The following is a 22,117-nucleotide window of genomic DNA, read 5'->3' as shown; positions in this document are numbered from 1 at the left end:
TTAAAAAGAAACAAAAGAATATCTTAAATACTCAAATTCTTTGTTAAATTCTATCATATGTAGTTTCATTATTTTGACAAATATTTTGAATGGCTGCATAGCACTCTAACTTATGGTATAATAGAATTAATCATGTTTAGATGATTATGATTTTATACATTAAGTTGGACAACATATCTAAGGTCTTTTCTGCTCTTGCTCTCTGTTAATTTAAGACATGATTTTACTCTCTCTTATGGCCACTAGCAATCCGACTTAGTACTTCTGTGGTTCATGAGTTAGAGGATACTAATGTAGGATGATCCAGAATTATATCAAAGTCATTAAAATTCATCGCATCCTAGTCAGCAATAAAATAGTCATATTTATCATTCAGGAATCCCTTACCAAGGACCATGATCCATATATTTTCAAGTCTTAAATCATATTGCTATTCAATTCCAAAAACCTCACAGAGCATTGGATCTCAGCCTCCAGAGATCGTTCATTGCTGGGCTTTATCACGTGTATCTAGAAAACTCACGTCTGTGAGAATGTCAGAGTCTTTCCCTGCTTGGCCAAATGGGATCTCCATCTCTCATGCAACTACAGTCCTGACACGGGAAGCTCAAATCATTTCTTGACAGGACTTAATTTCTTCATTCCTCCATTATAGCTCTTAATATTACTAAGTTGAACATATAGGAGAGAATAATCTGGTCAGTGAATACATAAACACTGGCTAGAAGAGACTCGGCCACATAAGGAGGACTAGGTTATTTGGAACCATTGTTCAGTTCACTGGAATGGGAGGAACTGGGAAGCACATAATAACATGGGGTTCTTTTGGGTAGGAAGCTTCAGAACAATTAATGAAAACATTTACGTCCCACTATTTCAATGAGAAGGAAACACTAACTTACACATACCATGGTTGTGCACCTGCCAAAACGGATCAGTCCTCCTTGGGATTCCTCTACTGGGAAAGAACAAAGAGAATCCAGAGCTGGGAAAGGAAAAAGAGACCATGAGAGCAAGCATAATTTAGGGTTACCATGAGAGGAAGTAACATTTGGCTCCTCCATTCCATTTTGCATAATACCTCTAACTGTACAAACATAACAATATGAAAAAATTAGAAGGACTGTAGATAAACCCAAACTCTTCCCCTAATGCCCAGGAAACCCAAACACTTCAGCAGACAGTTTTCTGGCCAGACCTCCACTTTGGGGAAGCTGCTCTGCACCTGAGACTAGGCTGCTCAGCCCAGCCCTGAACAGGTCCTCCTCCCTCCATTCACACCTTCCAGGACTGAAAAGGAGCCACGCCATCCAGGCACACCTAACCTCATGGCCTTGGGGTCAGGTGAGGTTGAAGAGGTTAGAAAAGACATAGAACTGGTCAGGAAATATTCAGTATTCCAATTCCAGAAAAACTGACTGTGATTAAACACATTACAACATATCCACGTAATAAACGTGAAGTCAGGAAAAATATCGTGAACATGGAAAGCATTCCGGAAACACTGTCAGTAGAAAAATCAGGTTATAAAACTATAGGTACAATATGATACCATTTGAAGAACATATGTGTATCTCAATATCAAACGACTGAAAAATCATCAGACTTCAATAGACAGAAAAAATCTAGAAAGTTTTACATTTACATGTTGACAGTGCTTATCTTTTGCCCCTGATGGGGGATTTTGTTTGTTGAGTATATCTTAACTTGCTGATTGAATGTTCATTTGTTAAAATATCTATGCATGTGAAGATTTGTTGTGTGTTAAGTGGAAGCTGTTTTCCAAAATGTGGACAGTTCATTCTTCTAAACAGAGTTTAGTTGGTCTTGGGGAAATGTACTAAATTTGGGTTGTTTTATTAAATGGTTTTTGTTTCCTTCAGTTACCAGTGACACAATCTCCTCTCAGGTTTCTAGGCATGCTCATTGCTGGATTACTGTCTAGACAGATGGCTGAAGTCCCTGAGTATAGCTAATATGTATTGTTGCTGGTCTCGGGGCTACATCCTTTTGCAAGTTCTCTTCATGGAACCCGTTCCCATCCTGTTAGCCACGTCCTCCAGAAAGCTGCTCAATTATCTTATCCCATCAGTCTCACTCAGCAACCATCATCATCAGAATAAAAAATGTAAAGTAGGAGTTACCATGTGACCCAGCACTTCTGCCCTTAGGTATATACTGAAGAGAATGGAAATATGCATTCACACAAAAACTAGTACACAAATGTTCACATTTGTCACAGCCAAAAAGTGGAAGCAATACAAATGTCCATCAACAGATGGATGAAGAAAATGCCATTTATGGATATAAGGGAATATTACGCAGCCAGAAAAATAAGGCTATTTTGATACCGACTCCTCATGGATGACCTTGAGGACACTGCACTAAGTAAAATGAGCTAGTCACAAAAGTATAAATTTTGCACGATTGCTCTACTATGAGGGTCCTAGAGAAGTCAAATTCATAGACACAGAAAGGAGAACAGTGGTTGCCAGGACTGGGAGGAGAGGGGAATGGGGAGTTAGTGTTTAATGGGACAGAGTTTCAGTCGAAGATGAAAAAGTCCTGGAAGTGGGTGGTGCTGATGGTTGTACAACAGTGTGAATGTACTTACTGTCACAGAACTGTACACTGAAAAGTGGTTAAAATAGCAAATGTAATGCCGTGTATACTTTCCAAAATAAAGTAAAAGAATGATGTGCTTATCTACCACATGGACGAACTTTGAAAACCTCAGGCTAAGTGAAAGGAGCTAGACATAAAAGGACACATACTGCATGATTCCATGTAGACTGAATTTCAAGACTCAGCAAATCCATGGAGACAGACGACGTGTTAGTGGTTTCCAGAGTATGGGAGGACGAGGGATAGGAAGTGACAGCTGACAAGGACAGGGTTTCTTACTAAGGTGATCAAATATTTTGGAATTAGATAGTGGTACTGATTTGTACAACCTTGTGAATATAGTAAAAAGTTTTCTTTTGAGTACATTTTTACAAGGTGAATTTGGGGCTGGCCCAGTGGCGTAGTGGTCAAGTTCAGCACATTTTGCTTTGGTGGCCCGGGTTCACAGGTTTGGGTCCCAGGCATGGACCTACACCACTCATCATGCCATGCTGTGGTGGCACCCCACATACACAACAGAGGAAGACGGGCACAGATGTTAGCTCGGGGCCACTCTTCCTCAAGCAAAAAGAGGAAGATTAGCCACAGGTGTTAGCACAGGGCCAAACTACCTCACCAAAAAAAAAAAAAGGGGGGGGAATTTTATGATCATGTATATATCTCAACTGAAAAAGTAAGGTAAAAATTTACAACATAAATTCCTTACCATCATGGTGCTCTCATAGGTCATCATAGTTTGATCGCAACCCGACAGTGGTGGCTGCAGTCAGAATGACATCACTGCCTTATCAAACACCAAGTCACATTATCTGAATCTCCCTAGTGGCCTTCAATGCATCTATTCCTATTCAGGGTTTACTTTACCTACCAGAAGGAACATAAGAGTATCAACAGTGTCATTTGAGTCTTTTTATCACCCCAAATACTAAGATGGCATGGTCTGGCATATGATAAGCATTTACTAAAAATCTGATTATTTTACCCCAAATTCTAGTTCTAGACATTTCTTAAGAAAATATTGAGATAAAGAAATGCATGTACGAGTATCTTCAATACAGAGTTTTTGACAGCCAAAAACTAGAAACACAAAAATCTAACAGGGAACAGGTTAACTAATTTGGTTCTGCTGTGTGATGGCATGTACAGGATTATTAATCAGGATGATACTGGTCCCAGTGTAAAGTACACACTCATAACCGGGGAATGGTATCCAGTTGAAACTTAAGACATAGATTCTGTTCTCAGATTTTCTAAATGTAACTGCTCTTAGAGTTCATGACATTTTAGTGTCTTGGGTTTTTCATCAGTAAAGGCAAGAGTACGAAGATCACTTACTTAGCATGAATATGTTGGAGAAATATGATCTACATTAAAACTTAGTAATATGTTGTAATCCCATATAAATATAAATATGTTAGCTATTTTTATTGAAGAACATTGCATGTCCCCTAATTGGGTATTATAAAAGAAACGATTCTCCTTCCTAGAGTAAAATTGTGCTTATCAGCCCTGCTCTGATAATGCTCACAAAAATAATGGGCAAAATTAGATCTTTTGCTTGAGAATGCATTTTTAATTCATACATCAAGAGTTTCTAGAAAAGAGGAGGAGGAAATTTCCCTCCCGCCGAAATGCAGCAGAAACAAAGAGACATTTGTGAATCACAACCTGCGCAAAGAAGCTGATGTGATCAAGCGTCTCATAAAGTGAGAACATCAGTAAGACTCTCAATGCCCTGAAGCAGCAACAAAAGGCATGTGGGTAAATAAAACGATTCCTTATTTTCTTGTATTTCAATCAGTATTTGGAAATCTTTTTGGGAAGACAATTAAAAATCAGATATTATTGCAAAGTTTTGTTAAATTTTTCTTATATCAATAATTTAAAATCAGTGAATTTATGAAAGAAAGAAACAACTATCCTCAATGTTGATTTTTGCATGAAAACAATTCTTTCCCCTCCCCAAGGTTCTTCTTTGGGGGATGGCAGGACTGAGGAGGAAGTCACCAGGCACCAGGCTGTTCTTGGGGCACAGAATGACTCCCTTACACGACACTCTCCAGGTCCACACCCGCCCTGCTCATACACATAAACAGATGGAAAAGACGACAGAGCCTGGACTACGGGTATAGGTTTACAGCACGTTCCTGGGGTCCGAGCTCTGGGAACCCCGAGGCTCTGAGACAGTAGCTGCCCCTCAGAGCTCCCAAGTAGAGAACTTTCCAGGCTTTCCCAAACTAACCTCGGTGCCCCCTGGCTGGAAATCTTCCTTTAGGGCTCAATATCCTACTTTCCTCTTGCAGCCAAGTGGCTGTGAGGAGAGAAGAGGAGGAAGCGCCAGGGAGCCCAGAGCCACCAGACAGTGACGCCACAAAGCCACAGCCATCACACCCGCACAGATGAAGGACACGCAACCAAATCCCCGTCACCCCAGCACAGCCACTCACCTGTCACAGCCTCGCAGCCACACCCACGGCACGGAGGCGCATCCCACCGCTCACTCGCGTCTCTCACACACACCCCGCCACACGCTGCCCGTCTGTCCCCACAGACACACACCGTCCTCTGCCGTTCATGCCCGAGAGTCCCCTGAGGACTGGCGTCCTTACTACGGGCCTCCACCCTGTGAGCGCTCCCGCTGCCACCCCACCTGGTTCACGTCGGGCTCCGAATTGACTCGCTTCACAGGATTCCCGCATCCTGTGCTAACACATCCACAAACGAGCTCCACTCACCTTGCAAAGAGGGAGAAGCGCGCGAAAACGGAATGGAAGCCGAAGATCTGGCGTGACCGCTGCCCTCTGGCAAGTGTCGCTCCAACCTGAACCTCTCTGGGCGCGGCGGCTCGTCAGACAGGCCGCCGAAGCGCGGAAGTCCCGGTGGAACTGCAGCGGCGAGAACCGCCCGGAGCCCGGCCCCGGAGCGCGCGATGCGAGGGCACGTGCACGGGCAAACGCCGCTGCGCCCAGGAGGCCGAGCAGGGCAGCCCGGCGCTGGTTCTGAGCCTCTGGCCTGTGCACGCAGAGTCGCACTGGAGTGTCGGGGGGCGGCCCCTGGGGCGCGAGCGCACGGCGGGTGTGAGCTCTGAGGGCGGGGCCCCGGGCGAGTCCCCTCAGGCGGCTGCAGCCTGGCGACAGCATATGCGGAACCTAACTCCTGATACCGCCGGGGGCGGGCTGGTTTATTCAGAAAGCCTGTTAGCTGCGTTTAAACGGTGTGTAGGAGTGAAGTAACACATGTTTACTTAATTCTCTAGGCTAAGCTATAATAATAAAAATGGAATGAATATTTAATTGTAAAGGTGCTGTGGTGAATATTTTGTATATACTTTGCAATATTGATTTAGGGACAGATTTTCCAAGCATACCCAAAGAGAGGAATCTTAGTAAAATTCTAAGAGTTCACTGGATAATTATTGTAATCATCCTAATCACTTGAATGCAAATCAATTAATAAAAGTAAATCCTAGACAAAGATTTGATAGATTTATTTTAACAAATATAATGAGACTGCATTACAGCCCGCTGAATTAGAATCTCTGGAAAGCTTTTGTTTATGTCTGTGGAGGATTTTGACACAGCCAATGCATGGACTAAGATTTGAGAGTCAGTGCCTAATAACAAGTATAATAATGCAAATAATAACTAATGTATACTTAATCCATGCCATGAGCCATGCACCAGGCCAAGCACTTCAGATTATCTCCTTTAACATTCATAACAACCCAATGGTGTAGGTACTGTTACTATTCCTGTTTTATATGTGAGGGAATGGACGTTTAGAGGGGTCAAGTTACCTGCTTAAGGTCACATGGTAGGACTTGAGCTCATGAAACAGACAAACAGCTTTTCAGCCTCTAGCTGTAACCATCAATTATATACAGAGGGCCAAGGAACATGTTAAATGGCACCATGGGGATTCAATCAGAAAACTCCAGAATGTGGGAAATTCCATGACATAAATGACTTGGGTTTTTTTTGACAATCAAAATGGATGAAACAGAGAGGGAAGAGAGACTTGTAGATCAGCACTGTCCTATAACACTTTGTGCAATCGTGGAAATGTTCCGTATCTGCACTATCCATGCGACTATTTGGCACTTGAAATGTGGCTGTTGCAATGGAGGAACTGAATTTTTAATTTTATTTAATTTGAATTAATTTGTGTTTAAATTTAAATGGATACATGTGGCTAGTAGCTGCCATGTTGAACAGTGCAGTTATAGATCAGACTAAAGAGACAGGTCAGTCAAATGCTATGTGTAGACCTTATTTAAATCCTGAGTCAAACAAAATAATTCTAAAAAGATTTTATGAGACAACTGGGAAATGGCCACTGACTAGGTATGTGTTAAAATTTTTAAGTAGCATAATGGCTTTATAGTTAGGCTTTTAAAAAAGAGACTTTACCTTTTAGAGATACACACTAAAATATGTAAGCATGGGGATGATATGACATCTGGAACTTGCTGTATAAGATTCCTTTGGGGGCAAGAGAGAGTACTGGTTGGAGTATAGATGAACATCACTGACCGTGAATGGATGATTGTTGAAGCTGGGTGATGGGCACATGAGGGTACAACTGTCTTCTCTCAACCTTAGAATAGGTTTGAAATTTTCAACAATTAAAAATGTAAAAAGATATTTGCGTAGTGCTTTTCCATGTATTATCTCATTTAATCATCAGAACTTAGGAAGCAACTGGAACGACTGTTTACAGATGGAGAATCCGAGGCTCAGAGAGATTAGGTAACGTGCCTGAGGTCACACAGCTAGTTGAAGGCCTAGACTCAAATCCAAGCAATCTACCTCCAAATGTTGTGATTCCATCTCCTCATACTCTGTGTGACAACCTGTGTCATTGTCACGGGTTGCTTAACGGTGAATGAAGCAGGAAGGGTGAGGGAAACAGAGTAAACACCATGGCTCTCATTCAGAATGATGGCTCTGCAGCACGTGCTCCTCTAATTAGGAAGAGATGACCGTCAGCCACCAGCTGCATGAGCTGATTAGTGAGCACAGAGAGAGAATGCTGCTGAACAGGATTAATTTGTAAGTTCCAGCTGTGAAAGAGGCTTTATTAACCTTTTTCTATATACCACCAATGATGATAATAAAAGCCATTTAAGACATTAAGTCCATTGATTGCAATTGCTCTTCTCAGGACTCAAAGGTTATATTATGCTCCTTTTCCTTCAAAATATAGTCAATATGTGCCGAGGAAAATTTTCTCAGGGTAGTATCTGAAACAAAAGACAAGTAACTTGTATTTGATCTTGTTAATGCATCTATTCTCAAATTAAATGATTTTGGTCTTTAATTTCTTATACCTTCCTCAAAGGCCTTGGTTCCTATCGGCATATGATGACACGTTAACGTTTCCTACATAAAAGATTTCACAGCAGAGGCACAGCTCGGCCAATGCTTTTAGGCAATATTTTCACTCCTTGACAATTATGATACAGTGAAGTATCTTTCTTAAGCTAATAAATTAACCACTTAGTATCTGTGGGAACTACAAACAAGAGAGATGAATATACTAATTATTACCCTTCGTATCCGGACCTTTGTCTAGGCTTCACTGCTTACTGGTTGTAGCCTATGATAGTAGTCACTCAGCACTTGAGTGAAGAGTCACATGTAGCTTCATCTCTAAAAATATTTGCAAATATTTGCCTGGATCTGTTGGAATGTAATAAAAGGGACAAAAAAATAATGGCCTAATAATGACAGGATGCAGGAAAAAGGGTTATGAATTGAATCTTGAAGCAATTAAACTGTGTCCCGTAGAATTTTATTCCTGGGCTGAGAGTAACGGCCTTGAAGCACTGAGCCTTCTTGCTCAGAACAATTGCCTGCTTCCCAAGCAGCTGCTCTGAATCCAACATCTCCATCATCTCAAGCAGCCGTCACTCCCTCCTCAGGTCTGAGCTGACCCATCTCACCTGAGAGCTGGTGTTGCAGGAAGGCACGAGGCAGGAATTGGAGTCAGAAGGCAAATGGCAAGCGCAGATTTATGGAATGGTGAGTTCCAATAATTAAGTAACCAAAATGTCATACAGAAATGAGATGTGCCACACAAATTGTAACCATGAGTGCCTTAGAGTTTGCTTAGGAGAGAATAGGATTACGAAGACTTTACCCTAATGGTCTAAGAAGGCTTTGAAAACTACGGATGTCTTTCCACGTGCTTTGAGTCAAGACTTGTTTTCTTCACGTTATTAAAAAATCCACCTCTAGCCAAAAGGGTTTAAAGACATTACCGCCTTCTAAAGATCATGAAAATTGAAAATCAAAATGACTTTGCTTATGTAGGATCCAAACTTTTCTGAAGTATTTGAGTTCTCTTCAAAGGAAATTTCACACATAATTTGGAGGAATGCACGTGTTGAGGTAAAGATTCTTTTAGGGACATTTAGATGGTGAAAGAAAGTAAGCCCTACCCTCACCCCCACAGATAGTGCAATAAACCATTATTAGATCTTATACTGTTATTAAATAATATGTTTTACAAAAAAGATTGAACACATAAAATAAGAACATACCTCTGATTGTTCCAGAAGTAAAAATATCATCATTTTGTGTCAAAAAGCTCTTCCTGATTGACCACACCTGCTATGTTCCTTGTTCACTGTGTAGTTTATTGCTTATTTCTACAGGCCGGCTCTGCAGATGTCACGTCTGGTTATGCGACAGGTTTGGAGTTTTAGTTTATTTTTGGCTGGGATGGCGTGACAAAGTTTAATGTCTTGCATAAGCTTAACATTTCAAAAATTTTTAGCCTGAACTTTGTTACATCTAGGACTTTCCTGAAACTTTGACCTGATAATGAGGAGAAAGTGAACATTATTCAAAAGATGTAGGACAAGGAAGATAGGGAGAAAGGAGCATCAGTACTGAACCCTCCAGATCAATCTTCGCCCTCGACCTGATACAGTTATCAATGCTGCATTAGACAACCCGGCTCTGGGCAGTGAGCAGAAGCCTTTCAACGAAGACGTCTGGCTACTACATACAGTGTTTAGCATGGTTTCCCAATTGAAGGTTTCTGAATTTAATTTAACCTCACCGTTAGCCTCCCTTAATATCTGGCAGGCAAAGTGTTGCACAGTCTGGATAGAATCCTGCTGCAGGATTACCAGATTTCTGGACTATTAGTACTATTCTCTTTTAATGTCATCGTTGTGAAACAAAATGAACAACCTGAAAACTATATTTGCAAGTTAAGCTGCAGTAACCATTTACTGCCAAAACTAAACGTGACCAAAAACCTCTAAACATGACAAAACACACGCACACCACCCTACACCACACACACACACACACACACACACACACACACACACACACGGGCCAGGAGCCATAAGGCAATAGTTTGATAAATTATACTACTATCAAAATCATACAACTCCCAAACACAGAGGATACACACAAGAGACAGAAAGGATGTGGGTAAGAGGAATCCTCACTTACTACTAGGGAAAAGTATGAACTCTAGGAGACAACCACGCTGAAGAACACTTTACAATAGCCAGTAAGGAGGGTGCAGGACTCACAAACCAACAGCCTCCCTTGTAGACAGACACACTAGGGAAATCCTTGGACACGTGCACAAGGAGATATGTCAATGCAGCATTGTTTTTACTAAAGGAAAAAGGAATAATCTAAATGTTTATTAATTTTAAAATAGAAAAATATATTCATAAAAGGGACTACTATTCGGTAGTTAAAAGGAATAATCTCAATCTATATGCATCCACATGGATAAATTTTGAAGTCATAGTGAATAACCATGCTGAATTGCAGAATGATATGCACAGTCTGGTGCAATTTATAGAAACTTTATAATTTTAAAAAATTATATATATACATTTTTTAAAGAAACAGATCTGTGAAAAAGTATAAAACCATGGGAGTGTATTGTTTAAGGTGTTGTCAAAATCACAGGTGACTCCCTTGTTTAGGCCAAGCCCAATTTGGGTTCTTTTAAAAATAAGCAATGAGGTAGAAGTTTCAGAATATCCAAAGACTAGAGAGTATTCAGAAGTTTCTTTTACCGTCCTTTAATTCTTTCTGCAAAAACGTTCAGACATGAGCACATTGGTTCCATCAGCCTCCTCAGGAAATGTCTTCATTTTTCATGTGCCCGAGCAGATAGGAACGCCCCAGGCCCCCTGCCTGCAACCTTTCATAGAGGCAGACGTTAGAGCTTTGACCCCAGCTAAAATCTGCTCCAAAGTGGGCAGAAAGAGGTATTATGGCCCTTTTCAAATGAACCTCTCCTAGGGTCAAAATAAATTATTGTATAATATATAATATATCCAATCACAACTCAACGACCTCCTTTGAGGCAAGTTTGACGGGCAGATTCTTCTCTGTTCTTTATTAGCAACATCAGTCAGAAGGTGGCACAGTTTGTGAACAGCTTCTCACGGGAACTTTGCGAGCCTCACTGTTGCAACGATGTGAACCTGGTCTCTCTTGGAAAGATGCTTGCAGATCCCGGGAAGGCTTACTTGAGAACAACTGTCCACAGACAATTCATTATTGCTGTCTTTTTTTCTTCTAAAAGACACAGGAAAATATTTAAACCTTTGGTGCATGTGAGGGGGTTTTCAGGTGTACAAAGGGTCTCCACAAATGATGCACGTCACCTTCGAGGTGGTGGTCACCTGTGGGGAGACGTGGAGAAGAACGGCATCAGTGAGAGTGGAAGAGAAGCTTCAGCTGTACCTGTAACATTTTATTCTTTAAAAAACAAAGGTGAAGCAAATATTGCAAAATCACGGTAACATTTTAAAACTGGATGGTGGACATATAGGTGCTATTATATAATTCTCTCCTGCTTTCTGTACACTTGAAATGTTATACTTAAAAAAATGATAAAGAAACAAAGCAATGCTGAAGGGTGAACAACAAACTTGGAAAAATATATTCAGAACATGTATGGGTGTGGGCCCTGTGGCCGAGAGGTTAAGTTCATGTGCTCATCTTTGGCAGCCTGGGGTTTGCTGGTTCGGATCCTGGGTGTGGACCTACACACTGCCCACCAGGCCATGCTGCGGTAGCATCCCACATAGAAGAACTAGAATGACTTGGAACTAGGATATACAATTACGAACTGGGGCTTTGGGGAGAAAAAAAATACAGGAAAATTGGTAACAGGTGTTAGCTTAGGGCCACTCTTGCTCACCAAAAAAAAAGGAAAAGCATACTTAAAAAAAAAGGAACATGTATGAGAAAAGGGTCTATTTTCCTGATATGTAAAGACAAATCAATAAGGACAAGATAAATGACCCAAGAGAAAAATCTGTGGAGGATATGAATGGGGAATTTATAGAAAAATAGCTAATGAATTTATAAAATATATAGCCTAAATATATATGAATCTCTCTCCATGTGTGTCTATGTGTGTGTATACACTCATCAAACAAATGCAAATTGAGAAAACAATACTGCTTTTCACTATCATATTGGCAAAATTTCTTATATTTGGCAAAACACAGTGTTACTAATGGTGGAGAAGAAACATTCTCATGTGTTTTTGAGAAGACTGTATTGGTATAATCATTCTGGAAGGCAACATTTTTTACATTCCCTTTGAAAGACCAATTCCATTTCTAGGGTTTTTTCCCTTTGGATATAATTGCATGAATGCACACAGATATATGTATAAAGGTATTGTTTATCATAGTAAAAAATTGAAGAGAAAATAAATTTTCACCAGTGGAAGACAGATCAAATTGATGATGATACATCCAATTGCCGAATAGTCTGTATCAACAAATGAAGATCTCCACAATACAACATAAGTTTAGAATGAGCAAGTGGTGGAACCATGTATACAATACAATTCGATTTGCATGAAAGGCATGCGTTATACATACGTGTGCACCCAAATGTCTGAACGCAGCATCACAGTGATTACCTCCGGGGCATGAAACTGGAGGTTGGGAACAGGCAAGAAACCTTTTCTTTCCTCTTAGACTTTTATTGCATCAGTTAGGACTCTATGCTGCAAATGACGGAAAACGGAAACTCAACCTGCTCTAAGAAGTGGGTGGATTTGTTGGCTTAATGTAACTGAAAAATCTGGGGGGAGTTTCAGTTCATCTTGAATCACGGCTCTGCAATGTCACCAGGATGCTTTTCCTGGGTCATGACTTCATCTTTTGCGTATGTGAATGGTGTCCTCTAGGGGTGTGTACCTGATGGCCCTGATCATCTGGATAGCTCCCCTATCCATTACCAAAGGCAGGGGGGAATGCTTCCCTTTTCCAGAAGCCTCTACTTACTGGCTCTCAAGGGTTCATCAGTTCTAATTGGATTGTATACCAATCTTTGAATCAAACATCATCAATCGTGGCAACGGGCTTGTGGATCAATTCCAGGCAAACAAATTAACATAAAATGGAGTCTGGATGGTTTCCCAAAAGAAAGAGGGATGCTGGGCAGCAAAGAGCAAATATCCACTATTGCTAGATAATGTTTTCCCAAGGGCATGTAATTATCTGTCTGTCTATCTATCTATCTATCTATCTTTCTATCTATCTATCTATCTATTTTATAGTCCACTAGGGCCTAGACTCTGAGCTCCACAGGAAGGGACTATGTTTGTGTCACTCATTATCTGTCCTTTGGGTCTAAGACGGGTTCCTGGAACATGATAGGTGGTCAGATAATATTTGTAGAATAAAAACAAAATGAAACAACCTACATTGCAACCTGACTCCTAATCACTGTCTACAGATTAAGAAAACTTAGTCACAGAATGAGCATCCTCAAGGCTATCTTTCACAATATTTTCATCCCAAGTGATCAGAAGAGAGGCTGATGTAGTGAGAGAGACATAATTTTTAGGAGAAACACTGATGGCTCTTTTAAACATTTGCTGATACTGCTTTTTGTTGATAGAAATTATTTGATACATTGTGTGAATTCATTACTCCTGAACTATTGCAATAATGGATGAACTCAGCTAATTCACTTACTCTATTGTTCAAATAGCTTAGGGTCAGGCTAATTTAAGACTTTTCTTCTTCTTTCTCTTCCCTTTCCTTGGCCCTCCTTTGAGTACTCCCCTCACCGGGCCACCGAGAACTGCTTCTGCCTGTGCAGCTTGCCACATATTTACGGTTGCCAGATAAAATACAGGATGCTCAGTAATGTGTGAATTTCAGATAAACAGCGCATTATTTTTCAGTACGTGTATGTCCCAGATATTGCATGGGACCAGATATTACATGGGGTATGCTTATCTAAAAGATTATTCATTGTTTATCAGAGTTCACATGTAACTGAGCATCCAGTGTTTTTATTTGCTGTAATTTCTTATTTTTATTTGCTAAATCTGGCAACTCTACACATAATGCCGGCTACCTGCAACTACTTTCAGTTTCCCAAAGGGTAAACCCCTGGGCTTTCTGGACCATGAAATAGCTGATTATTGGATTTTTACTTGTTAGTATGGCTCTTTTATACTTAAAGAGCAATCCTAAAGTAAACCCGTGTGTAACCACCCCCCAGGTGAAGAAACATAGCAGAACGATGCCAGTACCTTAGCGCCATCTGTGGTTCTTTCCTATATCAGCATCCTCCTCCCTCCCTTGAGGGGTAACGACTGGCTTTTTTCATCATTCTCTGGCATCTCTTTAGGTTTGCCACCTGTATAAGCATGCATAACGATATAGCTCCTTTTGACTACCTTTGATAGTTTCTTTGTGACTTGTTTCTTTCACCCAACCTTGCACTTGTGAGGTTTATCCATGTTTATGAGTGCCGCTGTGCTTCCTTACTTGTCATTGCTGCACAGTGTTCCAAAATGTGATCATACCCATGATTATCCATCCATTGTACTGTTGTGCGGTTGATGGTACAGTTTTAACTTAAGTTGAAAATTTTAGAATGTTTTAAATTTATTGCAGGAAACTAAAATAACTACCATAAAATAGTTTCATACCGTTTAGGGAAATTTCTAATACTTAGTACTCCTCTGAAAATTTCTGTTGCTATATTCAATAATTGGGCAAAGTTTAGAGGCTTATATAAATTGGTTCTCATTTATATTCACAAATTGTTTTTTATTGTGGAATAATAGACATATAGTAAAATGCACAAATCTTAAATGTATATCTTGATGAATTTTTACATATGTATATACCTGTGTAACCATCACCCAGATCAAGATCTAGAACGTTTCCAGCATCCTTTTACTATGACTGTCTTGCAGCTCTTTTATTTCCTGTTGCTACCTACAAGATAGCTGTCTGTCTAAATTTTTGGACATGCCCAATACAAGTCTGTATGATGATGGGTTTTGGGCTTTCAGGTGCACCACATGGTGAGTCTGCACAATGCTAAGTGGTTCCTTTAGAGAAGGGCTCAAGCCATTCGATTTCCAAAAGGAAAAGTGATAATACAGATGCTGATGGGGCTAACAAAGTAGATGAACTAATGTTTCTATTAAATAAAAAAATATTTATCTTCCAAAAGGAGGATTTAAGATCAGGCAGATAGTAACATCACATGTCTTTATAGTTAAATTGAACATATAACTCTCTGCTTGTGTATTTATCATATAAAGAAAAAACTGACTTATTGCAAATATTATAACCCACTAGCTGTAAAATGCCTTGAACCTGGTGATGTGTAGAAAGTATAAGGATAAAGTTACATGCAAGCAATTTATTCAAAACTTTGAACTTATTGATATATTTTTTATTACTATAATGTATTCTGTATACTACTCTGTATTCTGACCACAAATTGCTGTGATTCCCCTCAGAATTATGCCACTCTCTAATGGCTACATAACAGCAATGTCTCTTAAAATATACCCAGTGGCACAGTGGTTAAGTTTGCACCCTCCACTTCAGCGGCCCAGGGTTCACCTGTTCGGATCCCGGGTCCAGACAAGGCACCACTTGGCAAGCCATGCTGCGGGAGGCATCCCACATATAAAGTAGAGGAAGATGGGCATGAATGTTAGCTTAGGGCCAGTCTTCCTCAGCAAAAAGAGGGGGATTGGCTCAGGGCTAATCTGCCTAAAAAAAAAATATATATATATATACACTCTGAAATTTATTTATTTATTTATATTTTAATTGCAGTAACATTGGATTATAACATTATATAGCTTTTGGATGTACATCATAATATATTTCGAATTCTGTGTAGATTACATCCTGTTCACCACCCCAAAATTAATTATAGTCCATCCCCTCACATGTCAGCCTAATCACCCCTTTTGCCCTCCCCTCCTTTCCCTATGGCAACCACCAATCCAATCTCCATTGCTATGTGTTTGTTTGTCATTGCTTTTATCTTCTACTTATGAGTGAGGTCATACGGTATTTGACTTTCTCGCTCTGACTAATTTCACTCAGCAGAATACCCTCAAGGACCATCCATGTTGTCAGAAATGGCCATGTTTCATCATTTCTTATGGCTGAGTAGTATTCCATTGTGTATAAATACCACATCTTGTTTATCCATTCATCCCTTGATGGGCACCTAGGTTGCTCCCAAGTCTTGGCTATTGTGTATAATGCTGCAATGAACATAGGGGTGCATGCATCTTTATGCTTTTGTATTTTCAAGTTCTTTGGATAAATACCCTGCAGCAGAATAGCTGGATCATATGGTAGATCTATTCTTAATTTTCTGAGGATACTCCATACTGCTTTCCATAGTGGCTGCACCAGTTTGCACTCCCACCAGCAGTGTACAAGGGTTCCCTTCTCTCCACATACTCTCCAACATTTGTTGTTTCCTGTCTTGTTAATTATAGCCATTCTGACCAGAGGGAGGTGATACCTCATTGTAATTTTGATTTGCATGTCCCTGATAACTAATGATGTTGAGAACATTTTCATATGCCTGTTTGCCATCTGTGTATCTTCTTTAGAGAAATCTCTGTTCAGATCTTTTGCCCATTTTTTAATTGGATTGTTGGTTTTCTTGTTGAGCTGTATGAGTTCTTTGTATATTTTGGATACCAGCCCCTTATCTGGTATATGGTTTGCAAATATCTTCTCAATAAAGGAATACAGTCAAGTCGCAGGAAACAAAATCAATGTACAAAAATTAGTTGCGTTTGTACATACTAACAATGAAGCAGAAGAAAGAGAAATTAAGAATGCAATCCCACTTACAATTGCAATCAAAAGAATAAAATACCTAGGAATAAACTTAACCAAAGAGGTGAAAGATCTGTACACCGAAAACTATAAAACATTGATGAAAGAACCCAAAGAAGACACATAGAAATGGAAAGATATTCCATGCTCTTGGATTTGAAGAATCAACATCATTAAAATGTCCATACTCCTTAAAGCAATCTGTAGATTCAATGCAATCCCTATCAAAGTTCCAACAAACTTTTTCAAAGAAATAGAACAAAGAATCCTAAAATTTACATGGAACAACAAAAGACCCTGAATAGCCAAAGAACACCTGAGAAAAAAGAACAAAGCTGGAGGTATCACACTTCCTGATTTCAAAATATACTACAAAGCTACAGTAACCAAAACAGCATGGTACTGGCACAAAAACAGACACACACATCAAGGGAACAGAATCGAGAGCCCAGAAATAAGCCCACACATTTATGGACAGCTAATATTCGACAAGGGAGCCAAGAGCATACCATGGAGAAAAGAGAGTCTCTTCAATAAATGGTGTTGGGAAAACTGGACAGCCACATGCAAAAGAATGAAAGATCATTCCCTTACACCATGCGCAAAAATCAACTCAAAATGGATTAAAGGCTTGAATGTAAGACCTGAAACCATGAAACTCCTGGAAGAAAACATAGGCAGTACGATCTTTGACGTCGGTCCTAGCAGCATATTTTCAAGTCACACGTCTGTCCGGGCAAGGGAAACTAAAGAAAAAATGAACAAGTGGGACTACATCAGACTAAAAAGCTTCTGCACAGCAAAGGAAACCATGTGAAATTTCTGAATGCTCACTAGAGATACGTTGTTCAGACAGATCTCTCCAGTATTTTACATTTTCAGCATGGGAAGGAAAGAGAACTCAAGCACTGAGAGTTTTAGTGAATCTTAAGGAAAAGTATTCACGTGTTAAATGAAATGATTTTGTGTGCACATGCAATACATGTTGAAGAGGAAGAGAGGGAAGAAGAAAGTGGATGGGCACTGAACAATGTTTTATTTCTATAAATGTGGAGCTTACAATTGAGAATCTCTTGCAGGAAAGATTCCAGGTCAAGATGTACGCTGTGACACATGATTAATCCCCACTCTCTCATCTCCCACTGAAATTCCAACACAGACACTTTTCAAAATCACAGAACTATATCTGTAGAAAACGATTACAGTCTCGTCAGTTTGCCAGAAATTTTGAGGACTACCTGGAAAATAGAAAGCAAATGGGTTGAAATTTCCTGTAAAAATCAAAAGAGAAGAAATTGCATCTCAGGACACCAAAGCCAAGCCAGGTTCTTTCTAGGAAGCCTCAGATAAGCTCTAGGCTCAGCATCAGCGGATTCAAAGGGAGGAGCTGGCTGTGGAGCAACCATCAGTGGAGTTCCCTCAAGATGCTTCCTCGTGAGAGTATTTGGGCCTGAGAGAAAAACCAAAGCCAGACTTGTAGTAATGTCAGAATTTAGACCCAAAAAAGCATTAAAACAAGATACTTTATAATATTAAAGGGGGAATTTGCAATGAAGGTATAAAATCTCTGCACCAAATAACATAGCATCAATATCGATCAAGCAACAACTGTAGGAGATGCAAGGAGAAATAGAAACCCACTAGAGATGGAGCCTTCAGTTCACCTCTCTCGATCTATTTTAGAGCAAGTAGACAAAAGTAAGAAAATAGAAGAAAGTGCAGTAATGTCTTCAAAGGTCTAGGGAAAGACTTTTTGAATTTAGCCTTATTGTTAATTAAGCATCAGGATAAAATGAAGACATCTGGAAATTAAAAAGTTACCATTCAGTGTCCCCACGAGAAAACAATTACTTGAAGTTCTTCAGGCCAAAAATGGGAAACCAAGACATCAGATTGTACATAATGGTGGCAACTAAGTACAACCAGAAAAAATAAAAGAAAAATTTAAGCAGCAAACTTTTAATGTCGTAGCCTTCAGTTTCCTTCTAAATTAGTTCAATCGCAATGTTTGGTTTGCGGTGAATAATACTTATGTAATCTTAATATTGTACATGCCGTGTATTGGTTTTCACTTTTGGGTGTCAAACAATGTCAAAAGCACAGAAGATTTAATAATTATATTACAGAACAGCAAGTAAATCTCATAAATCTTGGCAATTTAAAGATTACGTGGCAGGGTATCTCAGCCAACAAATTCAAGTGTATAAGAAATATCACTTTATTTTCTACATTTCAGTTTAATTTCCACCTCTGGGAAATATTCTCTTTCTCCCTCTACCTCTCTCATAAGACCTGCTTGATGGGAAATGTAACCACAGACATTCCTGGGCTTTCTCTGCCCTCCTGGGGTCCCACCAAGGTATGCAGTTGCCAAATATTCAGAGAGAAGGGCGCCCCCCAGGCTTCAGTGATCTGCACACCCGGGTAACCGGGAGCCTCCATGAATGACTCTTTGCAGCGCAGCAGATCTCTGCTCCTTTGGGGCTCCACGCGCGGCATGGGAGTCTCAGCTGAGGTTGGAACCCTGTGCTAGGGTCCTGCTTTCCCCAAATAGCTGACACCACTACCTTTTCTGAGGTTTGCCCCTCCTAGGGCTCCACCATGGAGCAGTGTTTGTTTCCCACGTAGCTTCACAGCACCGCTCCGGCCCTCGCGGACCTCCGACGGGGGAGCCTCTCCTGCCCCTGCTCCTCCAGGGCCCCTGCGTCCTCCTGAACGTCGTGTGCTCCTCGCTGAGCTCAGGTGTGTGGACAAGTAAAACAGGCAAACATTTGACTGGCTAACTCTGCCCTCCTCCCTGCCCTGTGCCTCTCCTGAGGCAATAAAATTCACAGCATGTTACTGCTTGAATGGAAAAATGGAAAAGGGGAAACATGAATTAAGATCACACAGTATTTTTCAGACAATATTAACATAACTGAGAACAATAGGGAGGTAACTAGAGAGAAGAGGAGTAGAAGGGTAGTGTTCTTGCCTTTCATTGTGGATACTGAATCCATAGTAAATTTGATAAATCAAGAATTAAACATTTATATATGCTATTTAGAGTAAATAAGGCAATGACTAGAAAATAAAAATATAAACAATATAATCCAGAGGTGGAAGGGGAGTTAAATCATGATAAATTCTTAGTCCCTCAGAGTGGAATATCAATAGATTCTGTATAAACTTGATAAAACTTGAAGAAATATGATATAAAACTAAACTAAAAACTATTAACAGAGGTGATTTCTGGGAAATGAGTTAGGGCCTAGGGAGAAGAGGAGAAAACTGGGAAGAGGAGGGAGACTTTGTTATTTTCATTTTAAGCTTTTTTATTTTAATTTTTTTAATGATGCAATCCTTTTCTAACAAAAATTAGGTTAGTTAAAAATAAATGACTATTTTAACACACTGCCTCATCAACATTTATAAGACATACTTAATAAAGAATTCACACATTAAAATGTGCCTATGGGCACTAGGCCTTTACTTTAAAAATTCACTATTAAATTCCTTCCCATATTAGGAAGAGCTGCTAAAAAATCCACACCGAAAAACAAACCCCCTTAGCTTTATATAGATAAACAAATAATTTAGCCAAAAAGAAATACTTGAGAAACGACTAGAAGGAAACACTAACAAAAATTAGCAAGAGTGACAAGGCAATGGTAATGAGCACGCCGTCTTTCAAAAGAAGAAATCATTCAAAATATTTCTTTATCAGAGTCGCAAAAAAAATCATGTCCTCTGGTACAGTAAAACCACTTTAAAGATATATTCCAGCACCCTGCTAAATTCCATCAAAGTTCCTGTATGTAATCTCTATCAGTGCACACTACACTATATATTTACTCCTGAGATCTAAACTTCATGTAAAACTACACATCATCCTGAATAAGAGAGAGTGCAAGATGGCACAGGCAAGCACACAGACTCAGTGCCCTCTTCACAGTCTACTTTCCTTCAGAAGGTGGGCAAGTTCCTTTACCTCCAGCTCTTGTTTTTCTCCTCTGCCAATATGGAACTTCCAAATCGAGGTCTTATGAGGCTTTCCACATATGCCAAGAAGGAACCCAGCTACCAGGCAAAGAAGTCCAAGAGAGACCAAATGGAGAATCTGCTGGGGAAGGAAAGCCTAACCAAAGGGAGAGAATGGCCCCACTTGATAGTCAGCAACTGGGTCCACAAAGATGAGCGAGACGGCCGTGGATTCTCTCACTCTAGTGGGAGAATGAGAAGAGAGAATTAGAAAGGGGATCAATACCCATCCCAGTCAGTGCCTGGCCCTTTGAGCCAACCCAGCTGAGAACACAGACATGAAACACAGATGACTTGTTCCACTGAGGTCTGCCCAAATTCCTGACCCACTGAATCAAGAGCAAATAAAATGGTGGTTGTTTTATGCTGCACATTTTGGGGTAATCTGCTACAAAGGAATAAGTAACGCATATAGTCCCCTTTGTGTATTCTCATTCATGATACTGTTTGTGTCTTCTTTTTTGGATCAATCTTGCTAGAGTTTTATCTATTTTAATTTTTTCAAAGAATGAAGTTTTAACTTTGTCGATTTTCTTATTGTATCTTTACTTTCTATTTCACTGGTTTGTGTACTTTCTTTTACTATCTTTCTATTTTCTTTGACTTTACTCAGTTATTATTTTTCTAATTTCTTAAGAGGGACACATATTAATTTTAAGATTTTCTTCTTTTCTAATATAAGCATTTAAAATTTCTTTCAAAATTCCTTTCAAAGCACCTAATCCCACTAGTCTTGATTTGCTTCTTCATTATCTTTTGGTTTTAGACATTTACATTTTCCATCATAAGTTTCATCTTAAACCCAGAAGTTACTACACAGGGATTTTAAATTTATTTTTCGCTTTTAATTTCTAACTTTCTTGAGTCTATGCAGTTTGTTGAAGTTTTCTTCATGGCCTAGTGTGTGATCATTTGTAACTCCTCCATACGTGCTCAAGGAAAATATGTGTTCTCTGATTATTGAATGTCCATTCGGTCAAGTTGGTTAATGCTTTTGTTGAGATCTTCTTTATATCGTTGCTGAATTGTGTCTGTTTGGTCAATCAGTGCTGAGAGAGGTGTGTTGAATCACTCACGATAACGGCGGATTCATCATTTTTTCTCTGTAGTTCTGTAGATTTTTGCTTCATCAATAGTGAGCCTATTTTATTAGCTCCATACATGTTTAAAATTGCTCTAGCTTGGCGAATAGAATGTTTTATCATTGCACCATGACCCTCTCTGTTCCTAACAATGTGCCAGCTTTCTTTTGGAAAACTGCTTGGCAATTTCTTATAAAGTTAAGCATACCCAGAATGACCCAGAAATACCACATCTATATTTCCCCAAGAGAAA

General features: G+C 39.7%; 2 protein-coding genes across 2 annotated transcripts in view; both read right to left on the bottom strand.

Annotated features, from left to right (window-relative positions):
* LOC123278732 (centromere-associated protein E-like) overlaps positions 1–5,823 on the bottom strand; it is a 34,678-nt gene extending 28,855 nt beyond the window's left edge. The window contains exons 1-2 of the mRNA XM_070503354.1: positions 5,361–5,823; positions 909–985 (exon numbers count right to left, since the gene is read on the bottom strand). Of these exons, the coding sequence (XP_070359455.1) occupies positions 909–911 (3 nt within the window). The 5' untranslated portion in view covers positions 912–985; positions 5,361–5,823. The remainder of the gene's footprint in view (positions 1–908; positions 986–5,360) is intronic.
* A 4,626-nt stretch (positions 5,824–10,449) lies between these two features.
* LOC123282371 (serine/threonine-protein phosphatase 2A regulatory subunit B'' subunit beta-like) overlaps positions 10,450–22,117 on the bottom strand; it is a 55,520-nt gene continuing 43,852 nt past the window's right edge. The window contains exon 3 of the mRNA XM_070503366.1: positions 10,450–11,296. The gene's annotated coding sequence lies outside the window, so the exon portion shown is untranslated. The remainder of the gene's footprint in view (positions 11,297–22,117) is intronic.

Source organism: Equus asinus, unplaced genomic scaffold (assembly GCF_041296235.1).
Source record: "Equus asinus isolate D_3611 breed Donkey unplaced genomic scaffold, EquAss-T2T_v2 contig_1, whole genome shotgun sequence".
In the NCBI taxonomy this organism is placed as follows: Eukaryota; Metazoa; Chordata; class Mammalia; order Perissodactyla; family Equidae; genus Equus; species Equus asinus.
Note: the sequence above shows the minus strand (reverse complement) of the source record. Positions and strands in the feature narration are given on the sequence as shown.